Here is a 25,360-nt window from a genome sequence, read left to right as displayed (position 1 = left end):
CATGTTAGGTTTTTTTTTTTTGTATAAATGAAAAGCTCTATAAGGGACTAGCTCAAGGGCAGGGCGGCTAGCATCCTGAAGCCCAAAGCACCAGGCAGCTGTCTTGATGTTAAGAGAAGATCACACAGAGCGGGGCAACAGAAGTGCACCAAGTCAAAGTAAGAGAAATGTTTTATTGAAAAAAAAAAATCACAAATGGAAGGATGATCGTGAGCATAAAAATGTTATCCAAACATTTTTCCGGACACAATAGATGTTTTATAAAAGACCGAGCGCAACTATGTTTCAGAGTCTGGCACTTAATATTTACAAGCGCAAAAGAACCACAAAAAAGGACATTCCCGATCTTAAATGACAGTCACTGTAGCAATATGATGAGGTGATTCCTTAACAGGTGCAATAAGAGATACAAATAGCTTACAAGTAATCAATTTGTTTAAATGCCCACATTTTATAGTGTAGATAGGAGAAAAATGATGAAAAAATAGAAATGCAAATACACATCGAGGGATGCTCCATTAATTTCAGGTTGTGTGAATTAACAGCAAGATGCTGAAGTGGAGAAAAACAGGGATAAACCTTGGCTAAAATCTCTTAAAAAAACCAATCATTTTGTAATTCGGAATTAAACAGTGTTATTTCTAAGGGACTAAACGAACAGCATGTTTGTGCATGCTTTTCGTACTATATTCTGGGAGACTTAGTACGGAGGCAAATTTTCCTTATTGCTTCATTTTAATTAGCCATAAGAAATTGATCTGAGGATGGAATTGTGGTCTTGAAACATAACACCAGGTTACCTGGAGAGGCTGAGCTCGGTTGACCATCGCAGAGCCCGAATACTAAATCCTAACCCTTCCTTAGCCAAAATATCATTTCCAACCCTTTTTGAGCCAGAAGGCAGACCACCCAATCCTGAACCTGTGCGAAACTTTGTAGTCACAATTTAAAGCCTGTGCACTCACTTCAAAGCATGTAGGCCAAAGAAGGATAACAATATCATATTAGGCCGGTGGTTGCATTTTGCAGCTGGAGGTTGCCTCCTGCCGTCAGTAGTTGCCTGCCATAGCTAGTGCCACTTCTATGGATGAAAGCCGCACATATCAGCTCACTATGAATCATACATGCGCTTGTCCCAGACTCAAACCATTCATGTTCCTTCTTGGTACAGCACTCCCGCCCAATTCCCATAAGGCCTATGAATGCTGAAGTTTTCAGTTCATATTTTTCTCGGTTTTCTCTTTTCACATACGAGAAGCTCCCAAGATCCAATCCCCTAGTTACAATATTAAATGCAAGCACTTTATTAAATGCTGTGTACTCCGTTTCTATCAGAATCAGCGTACTTCAATGGCACCTCATCGAGCAGTCAGAAAGCTACTGTGAAATAGGAGGTTTTCTCCACTCTGAAAAAACTGTCACTAGGATCAATAACTTGTGATGGGGGAGCGACCCTTGACCTTGCTGGTAGGTGGCTCCCCCACCTCACAGCTCCGCCTCTGTGTCCTGACCCTGCCCCAGTTGTTGCCGCTGTAGAAGTTGAGGCCCTCCTCCACCCGCAGGCTACCACCTGCGGCTCATCCCTGGTGGCCAGTGGTAGGCCTTCGGTTTGTATAACTGTCGCTGTCTGTCTGTCTTCAATGTACTGCCCATACTGTCTTCTCTGGTGTCAGTGGCCCCTGTTACCGGTCTACCCCCTGTGCCTGCATTATTATCTGTTCCCTGATTGCACTCGTTTTTCTTGCCTCTGCTCCCCTTTCTGCCTCTGTGCCACTCGTTTCCCCCCCTTTTTCGTGACCTTTTCTGCCCCTTCCTGTGACCTTTCTGCCTCTGTGCCACTAGTTACCCCCGTTTTCTGTGACCTTTCTGACCTTTCTTGTGACCTTTCTGCCTCTGTGCCACTCGTTTCCCCCGTTTTCTGTGACCTTTTCTGCCCTTTCTTGTGACCTTTGTGCCTCTGTGCAACTCTTCTCCCCCCATTTTTTGTGACCTTTGTGCTTTTTTATGACCTTTGACCCTGCTTGCAGGCAGGTCACCCCCACACCGCTGCTCGTCACCTGACTGCCTGGTTCCTGCCTCCTTGTTTCCTGGGTTTTCCCCTCCCCTCTGCCCTGTGCACCAGTTCCCCCTGCAGCTCCCGATCCGACCCTTTCCTGCCGCATCATCCCTAAGGCCCGCCCCCCCCTGAACACCCATTCGCCTCCCCGCTCCCGCCTCCCAGCTGCTTCTCCCTCCCAAGCCACCTCATATGCAGGCCGAGATGCAGCCGCGCAGCGGACGCACCGCTGGCGGCCCAATCTGCACCTTGGCCACGCCCAGCGCCAGAACTCCTGGACCACGCCCAGCGCCAGAACTCCTGGACCCCATGAACGTCACAACACCAGAATCCACTACGACGCCAGCACCCTCCACGCACTAAAACGCCGGCCGAAACTACACCTGCTTCCAGGCCGCCCCGAAACGGACCCATGGACCCTTCTCCTGCCACACCTGCAGCTTCACCTGCGACAGAGCCACCAAACCTCCAAGGACTGGACCCAACCACCTCCGCTGCATACTACTTAACACCTGCTCTGCAAGCAAACATGCCGTCGAGCTCTGGGATCTACTCGACACATCAGCCCCAGACGTGGCCTTCCTGACCGAGACCTGGTGGAACGACTCCCCGGCGCCCGACATCGCCATAGCCATCCCGGACGGCTACAAGATCACCCGCAGGGATCGCGCCAACGGAATCGGAGTAGGAATAGCCATGGTCCACAAGTCCACCCTCAAGGTAGCCACCCATGCAGACGACACCCTCAACACCGCCGAACACCTGCACTTCCGGATCCACACCAATCCAAACACCACTCTCAGATGAACACTCATCTACAGACCCCCCCGGAGACCAGGCTCAGTTCAGAGACTCCATGGCCGACCTCGCCAGCACCCACGCACTCTCCTCCATGGACTACATCCTCCTCAGGGGCCTGAACTTCCACCTCCAGAACAACAACGACGCCAACTCCGCCACCCTGATCGACAACCTGGGCCTCAGACAACTTGTCACCGCACCCACCCACGCTGCCGCCCACACGCTGGATCCCGTCTTCTCCACAGGCTCCCACGTCGCCTTCGACCACACCACTGAACTCCACTGGACCGACCACCGCTGCATCAATTTCACCTTCAAGAAACCAACCACGTACCACCGCACCCAACAGTCACCGAAGACCAGCTGATCACCTCCCTCGCCAAGAACCCACCCACCGACCCCACCAACCCAGACGCCGCAGCCCGAAACCTCAGACAGTGGATCGACGACTGCGCCAACACCCTCGCCCCGCTCAAGAAACCCTCCAACAGCCATGCCAACAAGAGAGCCACCTGGTTCACAGACGAGCTCCAGACCTCTAAATGCGCATGCCGGAAACTGGAGAAGACATGACTCTACGAACGCACACCGGACAACCACGCAGCCAACAAGGACGCCACCCGTAGACACCACCACCTCATCAGATTAGTCAAGAGATCCTCCTTCAAAGATCGCTTGGATAACAACGCACACAACAGCAAAGAGCTCTTCAGCATCGTAAAGGAACTCTCCAACCCCAGCGCCAATGACATGCCGCCTTCACAAGAACTGTGCGACTCACTAGCCATCTTCTTCCACCGCAAGATCGCCGACATCCACGACAGCTTCAACACCACTACCGCCCAGACTTCGCCAGACTCCACCTCCCCTGTGAACACCACCAGCGCCAACCGCCTGACCTCCTGGTCCAACATCAACTACGACGAGACACGCAAGGTCATGAACTCCATTCACTCAGGATCTCCGTCTGACCCATGGCCACACCACATATTCAACAAAGCAGGTACAGCCAACGCACCCAAACTATGGAAGGTCATCATCATCTCCTTCGAAACAGCGCCATTCCCAGAAAGCTGGAAGCACACCAAAATAAACGCCCTCGTCAAGAAGCCCAAAGCGGACCCCAAGGACCTCAAGAACTTCCGGCCCATCTCCCTGCTCCCGTTCCCGGCAAAGGTCATCGAGAAAATCGTCAACATGCAACTGGCCCGCCACCTCGAAGACAACAACATCTTGGACCCGTCTCAGTCCGGATTCAGACGAAACCACAGCACAGAGACAGCCCTCATCTCCGCCACAGACGACATCAGGCGCCAACTAGACAGCGGGAAACATCAGCCCTCATCCTCCAGGACCTGTCAGCAGCCTTCGATGCGGTCTGCCAACGCACTCTAAAGTTAAGCTTCCTAGAAGCCGGAATCCAAGAGAAGGCTTTTAAATGGACCACCTCCTTCCTCTCCGGCAGAACCCAGAGCGTGCGCCTCCCACCCTTCCGATCCGAAGCCACCAACATCATCTGTGGCGTCCCCCAGGGTACATCCCTCAGCCCAACGCTGTTCAACGTCTACATGCCCCCCCTCGCACAAGTGGCCCGCAATCACGACCTCAACATCATCTCCTACGCTGACGACACCCAGCTCATCCTCTCCCTCACCAAGGACCCGGACACCGCCAAAACCAACCTCCACGAGGGAATGAAGGCCGTCGCCGATTGGATGAGGAGCAGCCGTCTGAAGCGGAACTCGGACAAGACAGAGGTCCTCGTCTTCGGACCCACCCCCTCAGCCTGGGACGACTCCTGGTGGCCGACCACACTGGGAACAGCACCAACACCCACCTACCATGCACGCAATCTAGGATTCATCCTAGACTCCTCCCTCTCCATGTCTAAGCAGGTCAACGCCGTCTCCTTCTCCTGCTACAACACCCTCCGCATGCTCCGCAGGATCTACAAGTGGATCCCTACAGAAACAAGAAGAATGGTGACACAGGCCCTCGTCAGCAGCAGACTGAACTACGGCAACGCACTCTACGCAGGAATCCCAGCCAAACACCTAAGACGACTACAACGCATCCAAAACGCCTCCGCCCGACTGATCGTCAATGTCCCCCGCCACAGCCACATCACCCCCCACCTCAGAGACCTACACTGGCTCTCCGTTGACAGGAGGATCACCTTCAAGCTCCTCACTCACGCACACAAAGCACTCCACAACGCCGGACCAGCCTACCTGAACAGCAGACTCAGCTTCCACACCCCCACCCGCCAGCTCCGCTCCGCCAGCCTCGCCCTCGCTGCTGTCCCCTGCATCCAACGAACGACCTCCGGCGGCAGATCCTTCTCCTACCTCGCCGCCAAAACCTGGAACACCCTCCCTACCCACATATGGCAGACCCAAGACCAACTCGCCTTCAGAAGACTCCTCAAGACCTGGCTCTTTGAGCAGTAGCAGCAGTCCCCCTTCCCCTCAGCGCCTTGGTACCCTCCCGGGTAAGTAGCACGCTTTACAAGTACTCTCATTGATTGATTACTTCAGCAAAATTCTGAATGCCTTGGTAACCAATGTTTCTTCTAAGGGGCTGCAAAACCATATTGGAAATGTATACAAGGTCCAAACTCAGTGTACCCCCATTACATACATGAGGCAGGAGGTCTACTTTGAGCATCAGTAGCAATGCAGCCAGAGGCCACCAGTTCCAAATGGCATTCACACAGAATTCTCCAAATGTTTTTCTTACTAATAGGTTCCACTGTTAAACTTTATTATAGCCTTTTTTTAAGTGCTACTTTTAGAGAGCACCTGATCCAGTGTAGCAGTCATGCCAATGCATAAAAAAGGCATACAGGGCAGGTTCTGGTTATTACCTTATGGTCCTCTTGACTAAAACTCCAACTTCTAAATTCTCGAAAACGTTTGGCAGCCAGCGCAAAGGAATGGATCCCATTGTGAACTCAATGCACTGATCTGCGGCGACTTATTTTAAATGTGTGTTTGGCCAAATATGCATGGCTATGAGGGGCGCCTTTGTCATTCACAGATCTGAGTTTGGCTTTTGACTGACACATGGCCAGAGCTGCGCCTCACATTGAAGCACATGGGCATAGAGCTTCTCACTATTGCCTTGAACTTTTACTCAAATGGGCAGAGGTTGCCACAGTGCTTGCTGCCTATATGGCTGAACAATTACTCACCAAAAATTATCAACAAATGTTATTTAATGTTCATGGGATGCAGGGGGAGGTGGGGGTGGGAGGTAATTGGTAGTGTTTACCCACACTATTCAGCTTGAAGAAAATAGGTTTCTCAGCAGGCTACTATCGTTATTTAATTAACTAATGTTTATTAAATAAGTCTACCATGCACTCCCATTTGCTATTCCCAATGTCATTTGGGGCACAAAACTGCTGATTGTGGAGCTCACCAACACCTTTGTTTGGGTATCGATGCCGGAGCAGAGTGTCGTCCAATGAGAAGTAACGCTCCAGTTGACGCTTGCTTACACACATACACAACATGAGGTTCAAGACAGCAGTACATTGTATTCTTGTGCAAAAAATATTCCGGACTGTGTCCTAAATAAGGCAAGTTGCTATGGAGGAGCTGTGACCCATGGCAACGTAGCCTTCATCCAGCCATAGGACTTTTTTTTTTATTAACCACGCATTTAGTTACGTTTTTGCTCCAAGCATAAGTCGACTATAAGCACTTCTATCTTGAAAGAATATCTGCAGTTGTATAATTATTTATAGCGCTCTTTAAAATGTTATGATGTAAAGATGAACGGCTGCTATCACGGTTAAATTTTTAATTGTTCAATAAATCAACTGAATTGAATGAAGGCAATGCTTGGAAGACGGTTTCACAAGGAGGGAGTAGAGAGACTAAGAAAAGACAGATTCCAGAGAAGGGCGGGGAGTATCAGTGGCCTGCCAGACTCACCTGTGCAGGTTTGGTTTTCCCCAGCTGTTTTTGGCGCTCCTGCACAAGCTGGATCTGTTGGTGGTACCACTCCCGGGCGCGCTCCAGTGCCTCGAGTCCTTGGATCAAAAAGTCCTTTTGTTGCTCCAGCTCCTTCATGCGCTTCAGCTAAACAAAGAAGGAAACCGGCACAAAAACGAGAGAAAAGACCATTAAAGGTGGTAGAAGTTCATACGAGTCCCACAAAGGTCTGTGTTCGTTGATCCTATGCACATGGTCTCTGCTCAGTCGAAGTGCACAAACCTGTAATGCTAGCCTAGAGAATACGTTGATATTCAGGACTCATCCTTAAGTTTTTTACCATAACCAACAGGAAACAACTGTACACGACTCATAAGTGACAGAAATCAGACACCGTAAAGAGTAAGGACCCAAAGCTGTAGAAGTTCATACCTGTGAGGACTTTGGAGACCCAGGTTTTGAGTGGAATATGGTTTACACTTTCAAATTATGGAGTAATCGTAGATTTGTTTTATAACTTGAGCAAATAGATAAATATGGTAATTTTACAGCAATTTGAATGCTTATTAAGTTAAGCACCAGTAAAAACCAGGCACCCAGCGCATTATTGGCTGGCTCAAGAATAGGTGCAAGTACACTACAGGCTGAGGAAGCTGAAGCCTAGGAGCAACACAGGCATGGAGACAACACCAAGGAGGGGGGGGGGGGAGGGGGGGGGGGACACAAAGGGGGGGGGGGCAGGTAGGCAGGGACAGGTATGCTCATAGTGAGGTGCGGCCAGGGAAGGATACGGAGAAGAAGAGCTGAGATGGGTGCAGGCTGGCAGATGTACAATTACCATTTAAAACCACAATGATTTAAAGGTCAAAATAAGAGCAAATCAACAACACAAAAGAAAAGAAAACACAACTAGTGAAATGCATGCATTTTCTTTTAATTAGAAATACATGACGATATCTATGTACAGTAGAATTAAGGTTGCTCCAAGTAGTGGGAACAGTATGATAAAGGTGCTCGGATAGAGTGACCATGTGAAGTATGAAGCGACTGTATAGATAAAATACAATAATAAGTAGTGCTAGAGCAGCCTGCAAGCGGTCTGCCCAAAAAAAGAATGACCAAATCCTCAACACAAAGGGACTTCTAGAAATATCTTAAAAGTCCTAGGGGATTATGGCTTTAGTGCAGACAATAGATATCGTCAATGTTTCAACCCAGGAATTAGTGGCAGCTTGAACCCATCTTAAAGGGGTCTTCATTAGGACAGCGGAAAGGGGCAACTTGTGTAGTAAGAGTGATTACATGTACTTTAGCTGGTGCGTTTTCATGGAGCCGCTTGGGTTTCATGCACAATCTCCCCTTAAGTTGCATGCGAGTGGCCCTTCCGTGGGATTCCTATGGAGGGCAGAGAGACAGAAGGCCTGCGTGTCTTTGTTGGGTTCTAAACAAAATTAATTGAACCAATCAATGAAGGTCCCTTAACATTGCTCTGACAATGAGATGACTCATCAGATTTAAAAAAATGAAAATCCTAGACATGAAAGTTGCCCTTCAACACAATAAATGGTACAAAATGGGCTGTGGAAAAACTGAAAGAAAGGGCATTTGTCAGTGTCCCTACTGGAATGTTAACGAAACACTAAATTTCAGATAAAATACTTTATTTAGAAATGAAAAAGCTACCACTAAGCTCATACGTATTGCCAGGCAAGAACCTGGAGTCCGGCGAAGAACTGCAGGATTAGAGGCTGGTTTTAAAGGCTTGCTGCTGCTTGTCTCGCTCTCGTCACCCTCAAGGTGATTGATGCAGCAGGGCTGAACATTAGTGAAGGAGGCAGTGCCACTATTGCAACCTACAACACACTCCTTTCCTATCTCTAGCACCCCCATGCCCATCCGCAGCTGATTGTCTTACCCCTGCAGGGTGATCATTGTTGAGTTTGGGCAGTGCTAGGGCCAAGACTCGCGTAAAGTCAGAGCACAGATGTGTGCATGAGTGGTTGGTAATTGAAGTCACCAGTCATCAGGCGAGCACCGCGCTTCTTGTGCCCTACAGACCACAGCACACCAAAAACTGCACAGGCCATTACCTATCCAGACAGTCCACAGTTTACTACAATCACACTTCCAACACAGTTCACCAAGGAAGAGGTAAGGCTCCGCAGCAGACCGACCGTTTTTTGCTAACAGCACTTGGTATATGCATCAGGAATGGAAAAGGAATGGAAACTGAAAACATGAATTCCATTACCCCAAAACTGAAGGATGGTGGGACAGAGTGGGAGTAAAGCCAATGGCAGAGTCATGCAAAACACTCAATCATTCAATCAGGATTTATAAAGTGCAGCTAATCATCCAACAAGGTATCCAGGTGCTTCCAGGTCCTGGAGGCTTATTCGAACAGCCAGGTCTTGAGGGACATTCGGAATTCCGTCAGGTGACCATTGTCCTGTCACCAATATGTATATCATTTTTTATAAAGTCTGGGTGCACGGCGACCAGGCTGGTTTCATCCCCACTCGGAACACCTCGGCTAATATCCGCCGGCTTGTGCGAGTACTGGGTAGTGAGATGGACCCGGGCGACAGGCCTGCGGTACTATCAGTAGATATAGAAAAAGCGTACGACAGTCTGGAATGGGGCTACTTAGACGAGGTACTGGGGAGGTTTGGTCTCGGGACTGGGTTCCGGCGCTGGACGATGGTGTTGTACTCCTCGGCCACTGCCAGGGTGAGACTGGGTTCGGTGATCTCCTCTGCGTACCCGGTCCAAAGAGGCACGCGGCAGGGGTGCTCGCTGTCGCCCCTATTGTTTGCCCTGGCAATAGAACCGTTGGCGATTCGAGCGCGGTCGGGGCTGATACAGGAAGGGATCGTGTGTCGAGGTGAACGACATCATATCTCGCTTTACGCGGACGATCTCTTGCTATTCCTGGAGGACGCGGAGGGGGCATTGGGGAGAGCAGTGGATGCGCTTACGGGGTTTGGAGCCCTATCAGGTCTTAGAGTGAATTGGCGTAAAACTTGCCTTTTCCCGGTGAGAGCGAGGACGCCGCAACCGCTGTTGCCGGCGGAAGTGATCTGGGAAGACTCCTGTTTCACCTGTCTGGGAGTTAGGATCTATCATACGGCTGAGGGGTTGCTGGAAGGGAACTTGGGTCGATGCATGAGAGCCCTGCGGGGCTCGATGGCGTTCTGGGCCACACTTCCGCTGGCGGCAGTGGGGAGAGTGGCACTGCTTAAAATGGTGGCACTGCCTCGCCTATTGTATTATTTCAGGACTTTGCCCATCTGGGTCCCACCTCGGTTCTTCAAGGACCTGCGGACCCTCACCACTGGCTTCATCTGGGGGACTGGGAGAAGGCGAGTAGCACTGGACACTTTGCATAGGCCGAAACTCGACGGAGGGATGGCGGTCCCTGATTTCGAACTTTATTATTTGGCGGCACAGCTACAGATCCTTACGCAACAAGTGGCGAAGGAATTTCGGGGTCCTGACCAACACAGAGGCATGGGGGTCCCGAGACACGTCCTCTCTTATATTATAATGGACCAGCGGCTGGACGTTCGGGGTCTGACGCTCGAGGAGAAAACGTTGCGGTTATGCTGGAACAGAAGTCGAAAACGAGCGGGGGTGGTACACCCATATGCCCCGGAGATACCCCTGGGCATGTTAACGGCGCTACCGCACGGAGGGGATTGGACCCCCCTTTCGGACTGGGAAGAGTTAGGACTCCAGGTGACAGGCGACTTGTACGCTGAAGGAGAACTACTGCCTTTCCAGGTGGTGCAGGACCAGTTTGGGGTGCCAGCGGGGCATTTCCTCTTGCACATGGCTGTTACGGCAGCGATCAGGAGGCACTGGGGCAAAGGGCAGGGAGAACCAGCAACCACACTGGCTTGCCAGTATGTTGTGATGGCTGCGGGGACGGTCAAGGCGATCACATGTCTCCAGTCGCGCATGCTCCGGGAAGGACTGTCGACCCTTCCTGCTCTGAAGCAGAAGTGGGAGGAAAGTATAGGAAAGCCCATTCCTGATGCAACATGGGGCCTTCTCCTGCAGAGAGCAGGGAAGGGCTGCAGAAATGCGCGCTTTCAGCAGGTGCATTTCTTTGTGGTCCACAGGGCCTACCTCACTCCGGGTAGGATACGGAGGCATTTCAGAGTGGAAGGGGCGGCTTGCCCCAGGTGTCATCTTCTGGGGGCGGAACTGGATCATATGTTCTGGGATTGTCCGAAACTGGGGTCATACTGGATAGATGTGGGTGAGCTCCTGAACGAAGTGACAGAGAGACAGGTGACCTTTGATAAAGCCGCCTGCCTACTGCTATGGTTTCCCCACACGAGGAAGACGAAGGTTACCAATAAGTTTGACCTGGGGCTAATACTAGCTCAGAGAGAACTGACATGGCGCTGGAAGTCAGTTGAGGGCCCCTCTAGTAGGCGGTGGGTGGTGGAATTGAGTAAATGGTCCAAGACTGAGAGTATGATTCGGCTCAGACAGGCAACGCGCACAGCGGATGAGAGGGAACTGGAGGTGGCGCGAGCGTGGGAATGTCTGGTGCAAGCGTTGGAGGACTACAGGTCGCAGGAGGAGAATGAGGAAGAGTGAAGCGAAAGGTGCATTCCGAGATGGCGCACAGGTGCCCGAGTGTTGTTCCCTTAGCTCCTGTACCAAGATTTACTATTACGGCAGTAGGCACACACCAGCGAGGGGTTTATGTTTTGTCTTTCTCGGGGATTGGGTGGGAGAGGGTGGGCACGGGGGCGGGGGGGGCTCCTAGGGAAATCCGAAGATGATCATGGTGCGTGGTGACCACGAGCCGCTGCAGTTAAGCGGGCTGACTCCACCCTGTTTCCTAGGGGGGGGGGGTGCTACTCTGCATCGTTATACCTTGGGGCTTCCCCAGGGGGGGCGGTCTCGATTTGGGGCTGGGGGGGGGGGGGGGGGGAATAGTTATTGGAAAAGCAGCGACATATGATGGGCCAGCCATGAGAGACATTGAATGGAAGTGCATATAATTGTTTTGTCACTCAGCGCCTTCCCAGGTCGAAGACTTTTGCCGCCCAGCCTCCGGGATGTGGGCTGTGGGATGAATGGCTGTGTGATGCAGGCGGGAAGATCGAGGGGTGGGCGAAGTGTGCAAACTTGCTGGGAAATGCGTAAGCTGTGTAACTTTGATGCTGCAACAAAAATAAAATAAAAAATAAAAAAATTCATTTTTATAAAGTCTGCACTCAAAGTTCTAGCACCCCCAAACCTTCCTACTACTTTCTGTTGTAGATGTGAAAAAAAAAATCAAAGAACAAGTGTCACTGGCTGAGCTAACACGGAGGGCAAATCCTTTTCTGCTTGTAATTCGAAAACAGGGTGACTACATCTACCATAAGGCAAAGGAAGAACTGGTACTGAAATTGTGCTTCCTGTCCTCCAGTCTCCCCAGTCTACAGCAGGCCCTACCTAGTCATGGTGACAGCAGGCAACAAACCTCTGCTAGATGTTAATCTCACCTCCATGCCATTGCAGAACACCTGGCCTCGCCGCCCATTAAGACCATCTGGTCTTCCTAACACTTTCAATGAAGATGGATAAGTGGCTCACGTGTGCATTGGGTCAGGACAAGTGTTGTTGCTTAGCAAAAATTGAAAAATTTGAGCCACTCGTCAGAAAGACCTAGAATCTTCATCTGCGCATGCAATGGAGGAATCAAGGTTGTGATGTGCCAATGCATTACTCCAATGAGAGACAGAGTGGGTAAACCCTTGATATATCCGGTCCAGATTGTATTTTCCCCGATTTAGCTTGAAAACACAGGCCAACGCCAACTGTGATGGAAAATAAGGAGAGGTTGAGACATCGCTTCCATGAGAAAGCTAAATCTATGTCAACATGTACAGTACTATGGGGAGAGCTCCAGTTCTTCCAAAAACTCTGGTAAACTAAGTTAAAATATTGCTTGTCGCTGGCATAGGTCTAGCAAATACCACTGGCTAGCAAGAAGATTATGCTGTTCTGTGCATTGAAGATTCTGTCCAGGATGGAAGATGGCCTCAAGAGATTAGCAACTGTTTGATTTCAGAGGTCGATAGAGCGAACAAGCTTTCAGATGAGAAATCTAACACTACAGGTTGGCAGGGGATAGATAGTTAGGCTTAAGACATCCAGAGGGCACTGGTGTTTAGAGCTCTGGGTGGCAACAGTGATTCTAGAGGTATATCAACCACAGCTGCCTCACCTACTGAGGGCTGTCTAACTCACTGAGTAGGGGGCATAAGCTGCTAAATGAAATATCAAGGTCGCAGACAGGGCTGTTGGTGGTGCCAACATATGGGCAGTATGTATGAAAACTGATGAGCGAGGAGATGGTTTTGTGCAATCACACGTTTATCGATCACAGCCTTGCAAGGATCAACAGTCACTCCCACCAAAGGTACAGACATTGAAATCTGCTTGGAAGGGGAAAGAAGACTGTGCTGTAAGAAAACTGAGCGCACACACAGACTAAACAAGCACTGGAAAATAGATCTGGCATTAATGTGCTAACACCTATACACATTCACAAAGGCTGCTTGCATTCATGAATACCAATTAGCAGATTAAAACTGCCATTTTTTGGCTTCGACAAAGCTGTGAAAAAAATCAAAAAGGATGGAGAGCCATATGGAATGTATACAAGGGGACAGATTGAATGTTTTATGCTGGAGGTATTATGAGACCTCCATCTTGATTGCATCGACCGGTTTCTAAGTTCGCCGCATGCTGCCGGTCTACTACTTATGTCGCCAGCCTGTCTCTTGCATCTCGTCGACCCCTCCAGGTTGCCTACACCCTTTCTGCAAGGAGGGAGACTGTGAGATGTCCTTTTCGCCCATTCCTTCTGAACATCTCTACAGCCAAGGTGCTCCAGCCCGGAGAGTGGGTCCATCCCCGGATGCTGTGGAATCCGTGACCCCAACTGGCTTGTGGGCCTATTTGACTTTGGAGGGTCCCTTGATGTATTACCTTCTCCATTGCCGGTAGGCCGGACTCGGACCGTTTGCCAGCTCTAGCTCAACTCCCCTCCCTCTATTCTCCATTGGACTTCTTTATGTATTATTGGTTCCCTGTTTAACCAATGTAATAAGTTCAACGGTTTTATTTTTCAACATCCATGTAAAGCGCTCCGATACCTCCGGGTCTAGCCAGCGCTATATAAAACTCTTCAAATATGTAAATAAGTCAAACAGTGTGATGGCAGATGTACTCTTTTCAGGTAAGAAAAGAATCCCTCACGCATTCTAATTGAAGCGCTTCCCAGAAGGGGGAATGATACACCAAACTGCCAACAGCATCAAGTGAAAGTAATACTCCTCTGGGAAGACGCAAAATCCCAATATGTACATTTTAAACAATATGGAATGGACTGCAGATTTCTCAAGCCAGACCGCAAAATGCCTCTCTGTAAATGGTATTCACAGCACAGGTTTTACAAACTGCTCATCTGTGGTGTCTAAAGCAAACTTCCAAGTCACTTGGAAAATAAGAAAGCAAACGTAACCGGAATCAACTGGTCTCATCAGACATAGAAGCATCAACCTATTGATGAGACTAGCAAATTTAGAGCAGTTGTAGGCAGCAGCAATTATGGCTTTCATGCAGCTAAAAATAAGAGCGTGCACAAATACTCAAGTAGGAGCATGATTAAGCTCTGATCAATGTAAGACAAGTTTTACTATTTTCCTGACTGACTGGTCCCCAGAGCAATTTTAGCATTTTACACAACAAACCAAACAAATGAAGTAAAGCCAGGAGTCCGCGCCAATGACAGGTGAGCACTGTGCAAACACTCGTGACAAGACAACTAAGAGAACTAATTGACTACTGTGGTGAAAGTAACGCATCAACCAAGAAAGTTGAGAAAGTTTACAAACTTGTAGGGAAATCGAAAATTTAGAGGATTATGTTTTGGTGAATGACTTTCTTGCATCAGTTTTTGGACTAAATATCCATCAGGAGTTTCATACCTTGTAACCAACAAGGGATTTAAGAGTCCTGCTGCACAAGAAGTGATTCAACTTATCCATTTGGGCAATTCCCCACTAACACACTTGCTTCACCCCCCTAACCTACGAATGAAGTCAGGCAACATACCCATACGAAGAACTGCAGGGCCGAAAGACTGCACCCGCCAGCATGCAGAGGGACGAAGAGAATGCTATAGACAGCACGCACACCCATGGAGGCTGCTGGATAACAGGCAGAGGGTAGCCTCAACTCTACCAGCCGTGCTCAGATGGTTACCGTGGAAACCCTCAATATATGCAATGAATGGACAAGCCCGCACCCCAATGAATGCGCCAGACCTCCTCAACCGTGCTCATAAGAAGAGACTGGGCGGCCGGAGGGATTCAATGGCTGGGGAATGGCTTCTAAAGGGGGCAATGTGGGGAGGGGGCACTACATTGTCTACACTGAAGAACAGACATTCAGCAAAATCTATTACACTTATAATGGCCTACATTCCTTCTCTGACTGATGACTGGAGACAGCCCAAGTCTCCACGACGCTACAACAACAGTCAGACTTCATGTTTGAGAACTTGAACCATGATACAACAACAGCACCATTACAGTGGTGGTACGTCTCCAAACATTCTCAAATTACCAGGATACTGTGTTTGTGGCTTTCAAGTAGATCGGATCCTGATCTTCTCAAATCACAGAATCCAGAGGCTAAATCAAAAGGGTTACAACAAACACACCATCTTAAACTCTTATCCTTTGCACACGTTTTAAATTATTAATTGGAAAATGCTTTTCCGAAAATCACTAGGACCTACACACTAGATTGTATCTATGTTTTCGTTTCATACGTTTTTTTATTTATGGTAAAAGTAGAAGAGAGCTAGTCTTGGAGAGTGCAATACAAAGTTTCAATGTGAGTTTCATAAGAAAAGCAATCCTTACATAGACGTAGTTTGGTTATGTTGTTGTTGTATTGTAATGGTGTTGTAGTGTCTTGAGAAATACAGAATAAAGGATAGGGTAAAGTGAAGAGTGAAGAAGGAGACAGAGGGACAATAAAGGAAAGGAGAAAAAGTGGGAGGGAGGGGCAAGATAGATGGGAGGAGGTGAATTCCAACAACACCGTGATACAAGTGGCTCAACACTACCAAAGTCAAGTAGCAGCCTCCACGGAGCCTGCACAACACCTCTGCACCGGAAAGGGGAATTAGCCTGGATTGTACAGAGCATACTTTCACCCAAAATGACCTTTTAACAAAAGTGAAGGTCACACAAGGTTAACCCAATTGGAGTTTCTAGATGAATGACTTGAAATAGAAGAAGACAGATAGGTAAGTCTACTTGATGCAATTGTTGGTACAAGGGTTCCCCATAGATGTTCATATTTTCAACCAGGTCCAATGGGCAATGTTCTTCATTACTTTGTAGGTGACAGGCCAAGGCACAAAGAGAATTCTTGACTTGAAATGAGTGATGTGTTCAGATCTCAGTCCTCTGAAGTGGCATGGAGGATGCTAGTTGCACAGTATAGGTGGCATTGAAAATTCTAGTAAGCAGGGCGCTTCTATCATTCATGTTGGAAAGGGTCAGGCTTTTAACAGCTATTCTGAAGAATGCACCAGGGAAACGCCGTTTTTGATTCTGCATAAGAGTGTTAGCTGGTAACTTGACTTGGTGTCTTCTTAGTGAAATGGGCTTTGAAGGCGAAGTCGTGGCTCATGCGGAGCCACTGTGATTTTGTCATGTGGTTGAGCTGCTGAGTTAAGCGGTCCAGCTTTAGGTTTAAAGAGCCAATCATGGGAATTAGCCTGCCTGGTGCTGTGGGTAAGAGGAATGAACTCAGTTTTGGTTGCACTAAATTTGAGATAGCACTTAATATTCATGTTTGCTGAGGTCATTTATATTTAGGCGAACTATGGCCTTGACTGTGAAGACTTTCAGGTCACCATACTGGTTAATCTATAATCCATGACAAGTAAAGAAAACTCCAAGGCCCTCCATGTGTAGGCTGAATATACAGGGAACATTTTCTGACCATCACAAAATAGTAGTAGCCATGCAGATAATATGGTGCAGAACGAGGACCAGCGAAGTGAAGCATTAATGAATTCTAAGCGTGTCAACTGGATGCTATTCAGGGCTTGGCAATGAATGTCAAAAGCAGCCAAAAGGTGACGTAATACCAGGAGACCGGAGCAGGGATGGGCCAATGCCAAATGTTTGTTTCTGTAATTAAGTTTTGTATTACCTTCAGACGAACAATCGCTCTAGGTTTCTGTGGTAGGGTAGGCTGGCTTTAGCGGGAAACGCTCTCCAATTTCAAGGGTAATTGGGGACATGTCCTGCAAGGAACGCTGCTCAGATGGAAATGTCCCCAGCCTGGTAAAAAGGTGCGTACACCTGCGTGAGTGCATGTGCAACTGGTACCCCAATGTTGTTTAGCTCCGTTAACACTGTAAATTATTGTGTGCTTTTAGGCCTGTCCCTCTTAATGTGAGGCCCATAAACTGTTTGGTGACCAGGAGGGGTACACAAAGTGCTCCAGGTAAGTCACAAAGCAGTCAGGACACAATACAGGGTTCTGTGAATCATAAGTGTGGTCAGATCTTTGTACCCGCGTCAAGGAGTCACTGACCACTCTAAATGCAAGTTCCACTGTTCTGTGAGCCTCAGACCTTCCCTTGACATACCGTTTGCATTTCGAGCACGTATCTGCAGTGAGTGTGTAGCACATGAACAGTTGTAGGACTGTGTGACAAGAGCAAGAACGGTCACCAGTGGATCTATTTTTGATGTCCACTCGGTTTAACGTAGCAGAAGATGAAGGTTGGATACAGCTTCCCCAGGCAGTTGGATTGTTTTGACTGAGTGCCTGTGGCAGGACGGAGGAGATCCAGACACGTAAGTGAGAGCTTCCCTTAGAAATTCAATGAAAGCCTTTCTAGCAAACAACTGCTAATTATTTCTTCCTGACACAGCCATTGGGTAAATGGTAGATTTAGAGGGTGGGAGGCAGATTCGGAGAGGCGACTAGTTTCTGTTTTTCAATAGTTGGAATATTCAAACAGGATCTTTGTCCGTCCTTTATTACTGTTTCAACGAAGGTGGAGGACAACCAGCTGCAGAGATCTCCCAATTCATAGGGCTTATGTTGTGGATGGGCCTGCTTGGAGGCAGCATATTTGCTACATCCTACAAGAGTAATCAAATTGCACAAAGGCTATATCCGAGGAACAGCCAGAGTGGCATTTAAAAAGAGAACCACATCAAACTGATCCTGAAACCTTAGACAGTGGATCCACATCTCCTGGCTGGAAAAGGTATAGAAAATTGGGATTCAACTCAACTCAATCTGTTCCACTTCCAAGATCTTCATTACCAAGGAAGGGAATGCTTTGCAGAGTACTCTAAGGACTGCTGTGTTGCTAGGGCGGGTGCATGCATACCAGCCAATTACCCAGAGGTAAGGGGGACATCACATAAAATTCACACTTTCTGCAGGAGCTGCTGATGGCTAGACCTCAGATGCCTTCCGGCGGAGAGAAGGCATAAGTGTGCCTGGCTCTCCAGGAGGGACGGTCCAGGAGAAAAGCCCAGCATATTCCTGGTGTGAGAAACAACCAGGATAAACTATAAGGGGGCAAATCCAGGTTCAACCCATGTGTGAAAGGGCCTTTAGGTCTACAAGAGGATATTGCTATGAATTGCACCAAGGCCCTAAACTGCAAACCATTGCAGTTTTTTCGGAGTCCTGCTGTGTGCCCATGAAACTGGTGCTGTTAATGTCAGAACGTGCGGTTCCTCATCACAGCCGCTGCAGAGGCCCTGATTGGCCAGATACTGCCACTGTCAAAGACACCCATCCCTTGACAACTGGCCATGAGGCTACATCTGCTCATTGAAGAGTCCCATCTGCATCTGGCCTGGAAGGACATCACTGTCAAAGAAGAATGAGCTGTTTTAGCCTGAAGCTCTCATTCCAGCCAGCTGGGACTGCTGAACACATCCTTCACACACCACTAGAGCTGCACCTGCAGTAGCAAAGGTAACAGAAGGGCTTCACAGTTTAATGACAGAATGAGGAGGTAGAGAAATTCAGCAGAATGAACTTAAGACTTATAGAGTGAACTTGAATGGGTGAAAATGAACTGAACTGCAGTGCACCTCTAAACACTAGGGTTGTTTTGAGTGAAAAGCACTTGTATTGGCATTTATATAGCGCACTACTTACCCGTAGGGTCCCAAGGCGCTTCGACCGCTGCGAAACCCTTCCTGGCTTCCCTGAGAGATGGTCCCTTAATGGGTATCTCCAGGGTGAGACCAGGCATCCCCGGCGGTCTGGTGGGGCCGTTAGTGAAGATGAGGCAAGCTAATGCCCAGAGTTGCAGAGTGTGATCGCTGATCAGAGTGGGCACCGAGGCGAGAGAATTATCGAGTCCGCTGACCCTGGTCCAGAAACCTGCCGCGCCGGGAATCGAACCCTGGTCCCGGGCCGTCCTCTGCTCTCGGGTCTGCCGCCTCTAACCTAGACTCATGCCATACCCCAGGGGTTATAGAGGTTAAGCAACACTGTTCGCAGAGAGGGGTTATAGAAGCTTTGACCGTGTTAACATAAGATGCAAGTGCTTCTCTGATAAAGAAATATAAGACAGCAATGTCATTGATTGTGGTTGGGTTGAGAACATACGAATGTCTGAGTAATACCACTATCAGCATCTCAAAGGCTGACCCCTTTGCAATGGGATGTGTCACATGTAAGAGGGTAGCATGGTGATGGTCTAGTTGATGCTTTCATGTTTCCTACTTTTGTTAAGGAATTCTCCAAAGAACTCATTAATGGTATTGAGCTTGTTTCGGTTTGGTAGATCATGAGATTAGTGCAGCATATAACCACTTTGCATCTTTGGAGGCTTCCATAATGGTGGAGATGTAGTACCGTAGATTGTTTTTGCTCCAAAGACGAGGTTTTTAAGTGTGGCATGGAGACATCAGCAGGATGTCCTGCGACTGTGCTTTATGCTAAAGCTAAAGCTCATTCAAGCATCAATTCATTTTTTTTCAGGGCTCACTTACCCCTTTTGTCCTTTTCCTAGAGCTGCACAACTGGAACAGATGCAGCTGATACATGATATTGACATTAAAAACTGGCTGAATGGGCAGCTGTATCCCTATCGGACATGTTGTTTCTACTTCATGTTTCCACTGATTTTACCATGGATGCAACAGCGTAGACCTGAAAATGAAATACCTTGAACCTAGTTCACTTCATCTTAAGGCAAAAAGGTACATCACGTGCATTTAACTTTTCAAAATCTCATGGCATTTCACATACAATACGAATGCAGAGAAAAGTGAACCTGTGCAGAACATTTACTTCACTCACAAAATAGAAGCATAAACTCTTTACAAAACACATTGCCCCTGAAGGGGGAAAAAAGCCAACACACACACACACACATATACATGGAAAAGAATATACAACTGAGACACACAAATCAGTGAGCCCCCAACCGTCATTTAATACGTTACTTTGTCAGATCGCCTCCAGCTAGTAATACTTTAAGATAAAGTCTTTCCTTACCACTCATATATGATCTGTCACCCACATTAAGTTGCATAGAAAACATTGTACTTACTGCATCTCAATTGAGTACTATTGGGTAGCTTTCAATCTGCAATGCAAAAACAATTCTACCTGCTAACCTTTTCTCGAAAAGGTAGAAATAAATCCCTTGTCTGGAGAGGAAGCTGCAGCCTTGCTGGAGGTTTTCCCAACATCGGGAGCCATATTGCGCTCCTGGCTTTCTGGAACTGGTTGGTGTCAAAACTAAACACCTAATCTTCCACAAAAACCCTAAAGACCACCCTTTACATTTAAGCAGAGGGTTTAACAGGAGGTCATGGGGTGGGAAGTTCTCATCAACTTCCTGGTTCTCAGGTTAATTACAGACAACATAAATGGATTCCAGTGATATTCAATGTAAGCACGTTTTTAACCAAATTTTCTGAAAATCTGGTGTGATCTGGCCCTCCTAGACCTGTTCTTAAATTCCCTGCAGGGGCAGTGGACATCGTACACCAAAGCGGTTATAAATAATTAAATAAGATGCAATTGTGTTTTTTGCTCCCTGCCACCTGCTTCACAGCATAACCCCCTCCAGTCTGACCAAGGAATAGCATACATAGACAGCTTAAACCCAGAGAGGCCTTTACAATAATGAGGAAAAATTGAAAGATACACACAGAGACTACATATATTGACTACAAGAGCAGCAGTTTTAAAAATAAAGTAAAACTGGCGACTTTGAAAGAATTCAATTGGCACAGTTGTGTCCACAAAGATTAATCCCAATTGCATCTTTGGTCAAATTAAGCACGTCTCTTGTAAATGAATCTACGTGGCAACACAAGGAGCTAGGAGTAAGTGGGACTAAACAGGATGCTGGAGCACATGACATCCTCTGCCAAGAATGGAAAAGGAAGAGATATATATGTAGTGGTGAAGATGTACAGCTTAATGGGCACCTTCATACAAAGGGAAAGGCAGACACAATCAAGAGACATAGTACAACATACTAGACAGCAGATCATGGGCAGCTTTGTGTAGACATGCAAATGAGCTCCCAGAACACAGAAAACTAGTGCAGACCTCGTGACTGGCATTTAACAGCACAAATCTGCTATTTCAGTTCACCACAACTCCAGTTAAAGGGTCTGCTTACCATGCCATAATCGACCCCGTTGGTGATCGTGTGGCGTCGGTGATCTGCACGATCCCTTGGATGCCGCTGAGATTCCCTTATCCCGGCACCTGTGCTATCACTCTGAGACCGCACCATGGCATTAGCATCCACACCTGCATGAGGAGCGAAGGAAAAAGGGAACAGACAAAGTATTAACAAACCAACACAATAGGTACTTGCAAGCAATATCTACATTAACTATAAACAATTGAGAGAGGCAACCCAGTACCTGTGTTTCTACCTCACTCAGTCTTACTTTACAAATGACATTGTCAAAAATGTGTTCTTAATTATTTATATTGTTCAATTCTTCAAAGACATCTTTAAGACAACTTTTAACCAAAGTGACCTTTGATTTGCGATTTCACTATCTATTTTTGTTGGCCGAATACCCAGATTCAACTTATTTTTTTCCACTGAATTCTCGGGGTTTCCAAGCTAAACCAGGTTTTCATTACTTATACCCAGAACGTTTGTGGTCATCCTCCATCTTATAAAAGCCATTTCCAAAAATATGCCACTGCAATCTTGAGCTTTGTAAGTCATCCAGAAGCACTGGGATGCCCCCCACAATTGAGTTTATGTAATTGAACAAATTACGCAGGGGTGTTAGCCATGTTCAACAAGGAGAATGCTAAGCAATTCTATAATTTGTACAGGACAACTCTAATATCAACTAGCTACACAAGGTGATTATCAGAAAGAAGAAGAAACACAGAAAGCTATAGCTGGAAACAGAAAATAATGTCAGAAGTCATTTGTAAATTAGTTCAGAATCAATAGAGTCCACCTCTCTGCTACTCCGAGAGATTTTAAAGTCACAAGACCAGCAGCAGTGCTTAAAGGAGGGTAGTAAAAAGTTGTGATTCCAACACCTTATTCTGTCCTACTCGAACAGGTTCAAGAATACACAAAGGTGTTGTTGGACCCGGCCTCGTGGCGTGGTCCTCTCTGATCCCTGCAACCCAAGAACTACTGATGGACCTGACCCCAGTCCACCCAGAACTGTACATGACGCCTTTACCCCGGACCTGAGACGATCTCCAGACCGCGTGCCTGCACCCGTGCACGTGACCATCAGACTCCATGTTTGGCCACTCCGACCGCCTTCTTCCCTTGCGGCAGCCCTTGGCCGCTCCTGGCTGCAGCCAGGCGTGCGCGTCCGGCGTGCCCGGCCCCGCCCAGGGGGTGAAAGACTCACCAAGTACCCGAAACCAGGACTTCAAATCACACCTCCGGCCCCCTTCCGAGGAACTGGTTCCCCTCACACCTCTGAACTATCCCTGAGGGCTGGTTTCGATCACACCTTAGGCCTCCTAGCGAGCTGGCTCCAAACCTTCATGGGCGCCTGGGATCCCCCTGGACGCACGGTCCAAAGCATCAAAGAACCACCGGCCAGACAATTGGCCGCCTGGCCCTCGGACCACTGGCTTCCTGCCTCTGAGAGTCCGGACATCAAAGGGCTCCTGTACTATAAGACAGCCTGCCTCCCATCCAGCCGGCAGTTGTATCCTGGACAAGAAAGCCCTGCTGATCTGATCGCGGCTGACCTTGAGGAGAACAGACTCTGACCCACCGAGCCCTGCTGACGTTGGCGCGGCTACTCCTCGAAGCTACGGAACTGAACCACCGAGCCCTGCTGACGCTGTCGCGGCTCCCTCTCGAAGAGTAAGACTTGAACCATCAGAGCCCTGCTGACCTCGTCACGGCCCACTCTTGAGAACGAGAGACTCTTGCTACCATCCTGAGCCCTGCGGACGCTGTCGCGGCTCCACCTGACTACGAGTACTACGGGGTACTCCAGATCAAGCCCTGCTGACCTCGTCGCGGCTTGAAGAAATCTCTGGTCCGGCTGGACCATCAACGCTACCCTCCCAACTCCCTCGAACCGAAGTGAGTAGGACAGCAAGTACCATCGCCAGCCCCCGTACCCCCCAGTTCGAGGATTGAGAACTGTGCGCAGGGTACGCTACGTACTGGCTGGCCCTCTAAGACTGTCCCGCTTCCCAGTTCCCTTGTTCACGAGACTTTCGCGATCCCTCGACCGCTGTGTATTGCTACCCATTTTACTTTGATAAAGTTCATACTTGATAAAAGATTCACGGTGTGGTGTCCGTTCGTAAGTGTGGTGTGTCGACAGTGTGTACGATCGGTCCTCCCCGGCGAGGACCTTCCCTCGATAAGACTCGGCAGGAATTGTGGGAGAGGAGGGTCTCGGGTGGTTAAGAGAGCAGTCTTGACCCCTGGGGTCACCCCCTTCCAACAGGTGTATTTCAGGGATGTGACAATTACCACAGACATGCTATGGTGGACTAGTTTCAGATCCAACCTCCACAGAAGTGGTGAGGTCTTGCAGCCCAGTAACAAGCTGGAATACTCACCATGCATTACAGATCTCGGAAAAAAAATCGGCTAATGAGAGCTTCGGACAGAGTTGCAAAGTTTCAGTAAAGACTGCATGCATACAAGCCAGACCTCCCCCAAAACATTTGGTTTTAAGATAAGTTGGTGGTTCACCCAATTAGTTTCTCCTGCCCTCCCACATGAAGACAGACCTGCAGCAGGGGTTATGGACCTTCCATAAGGCAACAAAGATGATCGCCTATGCCCGCATAAGGGTATTTACTGTCAAAGTCAGTAACGCTCAGGACTGCTTCCAACCCTGCCCATCTCTACCTTTGTATAACTAAGTCACATTAGAGCGGGGATGCCGTTCTATAGCTCAATATTTACACAAACTCGTTTCTGACTCGATCACTCTCATTTGTATTTAACTATCTGACAGCAGGAGGAAGGCTTACTACTGGAACGGTTTTTATTTGGAGTGTAAAATTGACAATGATAAAAATGTAATCTCAATCTTTACACCCCATGCTACTGCTATGCATATAAAGTCTTCCTTTCCCCAGTTGTTCTTTATTCTTTTTACATACAACACTATACACATTCAACATCGCAGGGTATCATCAGCCCAAGACAGATGGGTTTCCAGGAAACCGCTCGTTACCAAGGATCCTCCACCTATACTAATGGTATGGAACAGTTCCCAGGTCTTATAAGTAGTACCCTGCCTAGGTTACGCCTCTCGTTCCTCATCCAGCCAACACAAACACTTCATGAGCGGTTGGCTGTGGAATCCAGCCACCAGTCACCTTCAGCATGAGGTTCCAAGCACAACTCTAAATTGCCAGGCACACCCCTGTATACCAATTACTGCCTCCCTCTCACTTAAGTGTCTCAACTCACCCTCCCTCCTCTTTGGGACTTTCAAAATAAAACCTCTGATCACTAACAGTGTTCTTTATTGCAACGTATAGGGGCCTATATTGTAAGGCACCAGATTTTACGTTTGTTAGCTAGACAGGGATGTGGAATTCCTATAGCCCAGGACATATTGTTTGGTGTCGAGGGCAACAAGCTTTTATATGTATTTTGTCCTTGGGACAAGTAGGACCAACCTGGTCCTAGGGACAAGAAGGCCCAACCCCCTACAGCACAAACCCTTTAGATGCCATTATGGATTGGGGAAAGGCATTGCCTGCAGTGACGGTAATATTTATGTCCATGTGTTGATGCTGTTCTAACTTGTATTTATGGTTCATAAATGCAAAACCTTTATTATTAGGGTGAGCACTAGAAGTAAATATTTTAAACTCAGACTGCACTACTGACAGTGGTTCGTTTCAGTATAAAAATGTGTACACACATTTTCAATGTTTAGCAATATGAGGCTATCTATAATGTTCCCAAAATGCTCTCGAATTAGAAGCTTGAAAGCAAGATTGATGATTATTTTCTTTCAAAATAAAATGTTCA

General features: G+C 48.0%; 1 protein-coding gene across 1 annotated transcript in view; it reads right to left on the bottom strand.

The window, feature by feature from the left end:
• SAPCD2 (suppressor APC domain containing 2) overlaps nucleotides 1–25,360 on the bottom strand; it is a 72,108-nt gene that overhangs the window by 31,768 nt on the left and 14,980 nt on the right. Inside the window, exons 2-3 of the mRNA XM_086921153.1 lie at nucleotides 21,524–21,657; nucleotides 6,799–6,945 (exon numbers count right to left, since the gene is read on the bottom strand). Of these exons, the coding sequence (XP_086777279.1) occupies nucleotides 6,799–6,945; nucleotides 21,524–21,657 (281 nt within the window). The remainder of the gene's footprint in view (nucleotides 1–6,798; nucleotides 6,946–21,523; nucleotides 21,658–25,360) is intronic.

This window comes from Lissotriton vulgaris, chromosome 5 (genome assembly GCF_964263255.1).
Source record: "Lissotriton vulgaris chromosome 5, aLisVul1.2, whole genome shotgun sequence".
Lineage (NCBI taxonomy): Eukaryota > Metazoa > Chordata > Amphibia > Caudata > Salamandridae > Lissotriton > Lissotriton vulgaris.
The sequence above is the reverse complement of the archived record's forward strand: the minus strand, read 5'-3'. Positions and strand labels throughout refer to the sequence as shown.